Source organism: Akebia trifoliata, chromosome 5 (genome assembly GCF_017979445.1).
Source record: "Akebia trifoliata isolate Shusen 1 chromosome 5, ASM1797944v1, whole genome shotgun sequence".
NCBI lineage: Eukaryota > Viridiplantae > Streptophyta > Magnoliopsida > Ranunculales > Lardizabalaceae > Akebia > Akebia trifoliata.
In genome coordinates this window covers 23562295-23568328 of record NC_141379.1, presented here as the reverse complement: position 1 = coordinate 23568328, position 6034 = coordinate 23562295, and the positions used below count along the sequence as shown (strand labels likewise).

General features: G+C 50.7%; 1 protein-coding gene across 1 annotated transcript; it reads left to right on the top strand.

Annotated features, from left to right (window-relative positions):
* The first annotated feature begins 3355 nt into the window (after positions 1 to 3355).
* On the top strand, positions 3356 to 4099 carry LOC147401684 (uncharacterized). The gene has a single exon (XM_086444431.1). The coding sequence runs from the start codon at positions 3356 to 3358 to the stop codon at positions 4097 to 4099; it is 744 nt and encodes a 247-aa protein (XP_086300557.1).
* The last annotated feature ends 1935 nt before the right edge of the window (positions 4100 to 6034 follow it).

The window sequence follows — 6034 nt, the reverse complement described above, 5'->3', positions numbered from 1 at the left end:
AAATGAGGAGCTCAGGCAAAGGCTAGGTGAGCGTGTGGAAACCGAAGGAGGCCCGGGTGTAGAGCGAAGCAGTGATCATACTGTCCGAGCAGCACGGACAGAGGCAGACTGGACCGAAGATTCAACAGCAATCAAAACGCAGCAAGGAAGCTCTGAAGTTAAAGAAACAATGACGAGGAAGGAAGTGGAAGAAATGCTCAGGAGAAGGGATGAGGAATTCGTACGAGGGAAGGATCCCGCACAAAAGGTACGGAACGCAATTCGGGAACTCAAGGGGACACCATTCTCGTCGATGATAATGAATTCAGAACCACCCAGATCGTTCCACATGCCGAAGTTCGAAACCTATGACGGAACACGGGATCCTATGGACCATATTCTGCATTACAGAAGTCAGATGGTGTTGTACCAGAACGATGATCTATTACTCTGCAAACTATTTCCGTCGACCTTGAGGCTCGGAGCCATGATGTGGTTCCAGGCTTTACCAGCTGGGTCCATTACGAACTTTTTCGAGCTGGAGGAAACATTTGTCGGGCAGTTTGTCAACCTGCGAAGGAAGAATGTCGGAGTTAACGCTCTGTTTAACCTTCGACAGGAGCCCGGGGAGAGTATCAGGTCATTCGTAACTTGTTTTCGAACAAAGGCCCTGGATGTAGAAGGCATGGATGAGGCAACAGCCTGCGCGGCGTATATCGCTGCGGTCATCCCGGGAACACGGTTGCATGAGTCCTTGATCAAGTCTGACCCAACTCGTCTAGAAGATTTGTATGCAAAGGTAGAAAAGTACATCCTCGTGGAAGAATCCGTCAAAGGCAGGAGACAAATTGCTCAGACAGTGGCCAACAGCGAAGGGGGAATGTATGCTACAAAGGTACCGGCCCACCTCAGAGGGGAAGGAAGCAAGAAAAGGCGGAGGGATTCGAACGAGCAGTCATGGTGGAAGAGAGGCCGGGTGTATACCCCGCTCAATGAAAAACTATCCGTGATACTGAGGCACATAAAGGGAGAACCCGATTTCGTTCAGCCACCGCGAGGGTACAAGGGGAAACCCGAAAAATCATACTGCGAGTATCATGAGGCTGAGGATCACCCTACTGAGGACTGTTACAGGCTGCGCCATATCATTCAGGATATGATCGAAGCAGGGAAGCTCAAAGGTTATGTCTCCGCGGGAAGAAGAAGAAGGGGGGAAACTACCGAGAGAGTTGAAAGGAAACCCGAACAAAGAAGGCCGACTAAAGGAGGGCAACGAGAGACCGAAGAGCGCAGGATAGTCCATACCATCACGGGAGTGTTGGGGGCCGAAGTGCCATCTAGGCGGGCGATTCAGGAGAGAGTGAAAAAGATTCGACATATGGTCGGGGTCAACAGTGTGGCATCAGGAGTACGGGTAGCAGGAACGATGTGCAACGGAGCGGATTCCCTGGCAATTGTGTTCACGGAGGATGACCTGAGGGGAAGGCAAGGCCCCATCAGGACGCACTAGTGATTGCACTCCCAGTGGGAAACGTCGAGCTCCGTAGGATACTGGTGGATTCGGGAAGCGCAGTGGATATTCTGTTCCTGAGCGCGGCAAAGAGGATGGGGGTTTCAGAGAGTTTGGAACCAACACCAACCCTCGTTTATGGGTTCAATGGTACTCCGAGCAGTCCGGTAGGAGAAATCACACTCCCGATCACAACAGGTTCAAAAGTGGTAATGACGAGATTCGTGGTAATAGATGCGGACTCAGCCTATAACGCGATCCTGGGGCGAAGGTGGATACACGAGATGAAAGCAGTACCATCAACTTATCATCAAGTTATTTGTTTTCCGGGTAAGGAAGGAATAATGGAGATCAGGGGTGACCAGGAGATGGCGCAGAGGTGTTTTCACCTAACCTTGAAACAAGACCGAGGCCCCGAGGCCATTCCTCAGAAGAAGAGAAAGGTGCCAACAACTGGGAACGAAGCTTCATAGCAATTACAGAAGCAGCCACAACGGGAGCAGCGGGTAACAGTTGAAGAAGTCGAAGCCGTGGACCTCGGCGATGACGGGGGTCAGCTAGTTAGTATCGGCACCACAATGTTGCAGGAGGAGAAAGCAGCATTGCTCCAACTTCTAAGGACAAACAAGGACGTGTTTGCGTGGTTATTGGAGGACATGCCCGGAATCGACCCATTGGTGGCGTGCCATAGACTAAACGTCGATGAAAGCTTCCGACCTGTTAGACAAAAGCCGAGGAGGCTGTCTCCGCGCCTCAGGCAGGGGGTAAATGAGGAAATCGAGAAACTTTTAAAGGTTGGGTTTATCAGGGAAGTAGAGTACCCAGAATGGATAGCAAATATAGTGGCAGTACCGAAGAAGGACGGGAGGGTGAGAGTGTGCATCGATTTTACGAACCTAAATAAGGCATGCCCAAGGATAGCTTCCCGCTGCCGAGGATCGATAGGTTGGTCGATGCCACTGCTGGTCATGAGAGAATGTCATTTATGGACGGATACTCGAGGTATAACCAAATCCCCCTAGCAGTGGAGGACCATGAACGAACATCATTCATCACCGAGCAAGGGTTGTTCTGTTTTAAGGTCATGTCGTTCGGCCTAAGAAATGCCGGGGCCACTTACCAGAGACTCGTGACAAAGATGTTCGAAGGATTAATTGGGAAGACCGTGGAGGTGTATATCGACGACTTACTGGTGAAAAGCAAGAAAGCAGGAGACCATCTGACAGACCTCAAGCAAACTTTTGATCGACTGAGGAGTTTCGAAATGAAGCTGAATCCGAAGAAGTGTGTTTTCGCAGTCTCCTCTGGGAAATTCCTCGGGCACATTATCACCAAGAGAGGCATTGAGGCCAACCCAGACCAGATCCGGGCGTTAGTAGAGATGCCGAGCCCCACTAACCAAAAGCAGGTACAGAAGTTGGCAGGGAGAATAGCTGCGCTGAACAGGTTTATCTCCAGGGTATCCGATCGATGTCGTCCGCTCTTCACATTGTTGCGAAAAGAGAAGAATTTCACCTGGGGGTGGAGTGCGAAGCAGCGTTCAGCGACTTGAAGAAGTATTTGGGGCAGCTACCGATCCTTAGCTCTCCGGAAGAAGGAGAGGAGTTGGGAGTTTACCTGGCAACAAGTTCATCGTCAGTAAGCTCGGTTCTCTTTAAAGTCGATATGGGACGGGAATACCCTATCTACTATGTCAGCAAAACGTTGGGCCTATCGGAGATGAAGTACACTAGGACGGAGAAGGTGGGATTGTCGCTCGTCTACTCAGCACACAAGCTCAGACCTTACTTCCTTTCACACCGTGTCTGAGTTGTGACGGACAGCCCATTGAAAGAGATGATGCACAGATCCGAAAAGTCAAGGAGGATGGCGAGATGGGCTGTAATCCTCGGCGAATACGACTTACAATTCGAGTCACGGACAACATTAAAAGGACAGGTATTGGCAGACTTCCTCGCTGATTTCCCAGTTGAAGATCCAAATTGGGAAGAGTTGGAAAACGAAGACGAAGGGGCGGAAGAAGTGGAGTTGTGGGACAAGCAGGCAGGCTGGAGAATTTTTGTTGATGGTTCATCGAATTACTCAGGCTCGGGGGTGGGAATAGTACTTGTAACGCCAAGCAACGACAGACTGGAAAAGTTAATCAAGCTTGGGTATGGGGCGTCAAATAATGAAGCTGAGTACGAGGCAGTCATCCACGGGCTGAGAATGGCAAGCGAGTTGAGAATCGGCCGGGTAAAGCTATGCACCGATTCCCAACTTATAGTAAACCAGTGCAATGGGAAATTTGAAGCAAAGGACGAACGCATGGCGAAGTATCTAGTCTCAGTCAAGCGGGAGATTAAGAAGTTCGACCAAGTGGAGATATGCCAGATACCAAGGGATGAGAACAGGCATGCGGATTCGTTGGCTTACATTGCCTCAATGCTAGGAGAAACGGAGGGATGGTCTTTACCGGTGGAATACCTGCCTAAAGCAAGCATCGAACACGAGGAAAGGGAATGCGCACAGGCTGGAAGAACCTCGGGATGGATAGAAGAGTTCACGCAGTATCTCCACTCAAAGGTTCTCCCAGCAGACAAGGGGGAAGCCAGAAAATTGCTTCGGTAGGTCGGCAAATATACTCTCGTTGGGGAGGAGCTGTATAGGATGTCCTTCGGGGGACCACTTCTTAAATGCCTTACTAAGGAAGAATCCTAGCTCATAATGGCGGAAATCCACGAGGGAATCTGCGGCAATCATTCGGGAGGACGGTCGCTCGCCAATAAGGTTATCAGTCAGGGCTACTTTTGGCCCAGGATGCAGGAAGACTGTAAGAAGTATGTAAGGACCTGCGATCAATGCCAAAAACATGCCCCTATGCATTTGCAACCGACCAGCGAACTCCATCCTATGAAATCACCCTGGCCGTTCTCGATATGGGGTATGGACATCGTTGGACCTCTACCTCGGGGAAAGGGGGGTAAGCTATTCATCCTAGTAGCTACAGACTATTTTACTAAATGGGTGGAAGTTGTTCCCCTCACGCGGATTAGGGAAGAGGAAGTTATCAAATTCACTTGGGAGCACATCATAACGCGCTTTGGAATCCCTTATACGCTGATCTCTGACAACGGAACGCAGTTCAAGGGCAATCGCGTGCAATTGTACCTCAGGAAATACGGAATTCGATCACTACAATCGTTACCAAGATATCCACAAGGAAATGGCCAAGCTGAAGCATCCAACAAGACAATCCTCTGGAACTTGAAGAAGAAGCTGGCGGAGCATAAGGAAGATGGGTAGACGAGCTACACAGCGTCCTATGGGCATACCGGACCACGGTAAGAAGGGCAACAGGTTTCACCCCGTTCGCACTAGCCTATGGAACGGAAGCTGTTATTCCAACTGAGATACAGGTTCCTACTACGAGGACGCAAGTGGCCGTGACAGAGTTCAACGATGAAATGGTGGCTCGGAATTTGGATTGGTTAGACGAGACGCGGGAAAGGGTCATAGAGAGATTGGCACGGTACCAACAGGTATTGAAGAGATCTTATGACCGGAAGGTACCTACTAGGGAGTTCAAGGTCGGCGATATGGTGTTACGAAATGTATTTTCCAACACCAAAGAAGTCAGTAGTGGAAAGCTCGGCTGTAACTGGGAAGGACCATACATTGTGCGCAAAGGCGGGGAAAATGGCGTGTACTACTAGGAGACATCGGCGGGGGACAAAATTCAATCACCATGGAATGTATTCAATTTAAAGAAATATTATCAATAAAGTTATCTTTGCTCCTATGCCTGCTACCTAAGGGAAAGCCTTGGCCTCTCCATACGAGCCGAGCCCAACTGAGGAGTTGGTCTGATGGAAAAAGCCTTGGTCCCACCACGGGGACCAAGCCCAACTGAGGAGTTGGTCTGAAGGAAAAAACCTTGGTCCCACCACGGGAACCAAGCCCAACTGAGGAGTTGGACTAAGGGAAAGCCTCGGCCCCTCCATACGAGCAGAGCCCAACTGAGGAGTTGGTCTGATGGAAAAAGCCTTGGTCCTACCACGGGGACCAAGCCCAACTGAGGAGTTGGTCTGAAGGAAAAAGCCTTGGTCCCACCACGGGGACCAAGCCCAACTGAGTAGTTGGACTAAGGGAAAGCCTCGGCCCCTCCATACGAGCCGAGCCCAACTGAGGAGTTGGTCTGATGGAAAAAGCCTTGGTCCCACCACGGGGACCAAACCCAACTGAGGAGTTGGACTAAGGGAAAGCCTCGGCCCCTCCATACGAGCCGAGCCCAACTGAGGAGTTGGTCTGATGGAAAAAGCCTTGCTCCCACCACGGGGACCAAGCCCAACTGAGGAGTTGGTCTGAAGGAAAAAGCCTTGGTCCCACCACGGGGACCAAGCCCAACTGAGGAGTTGGTCTGAAGGAAAAAGCCTTGGTCCCTCCATACGAGCCGAGCCCAACTTAGGAGTTGGTCTGATGGAAAAAGCCTTGGTCCCACCACGGGGACCAAGCCCAACTCAGGAGTTGGACTAAGGGAAAGCCTCGGCTCCTCCATAAGAGCCG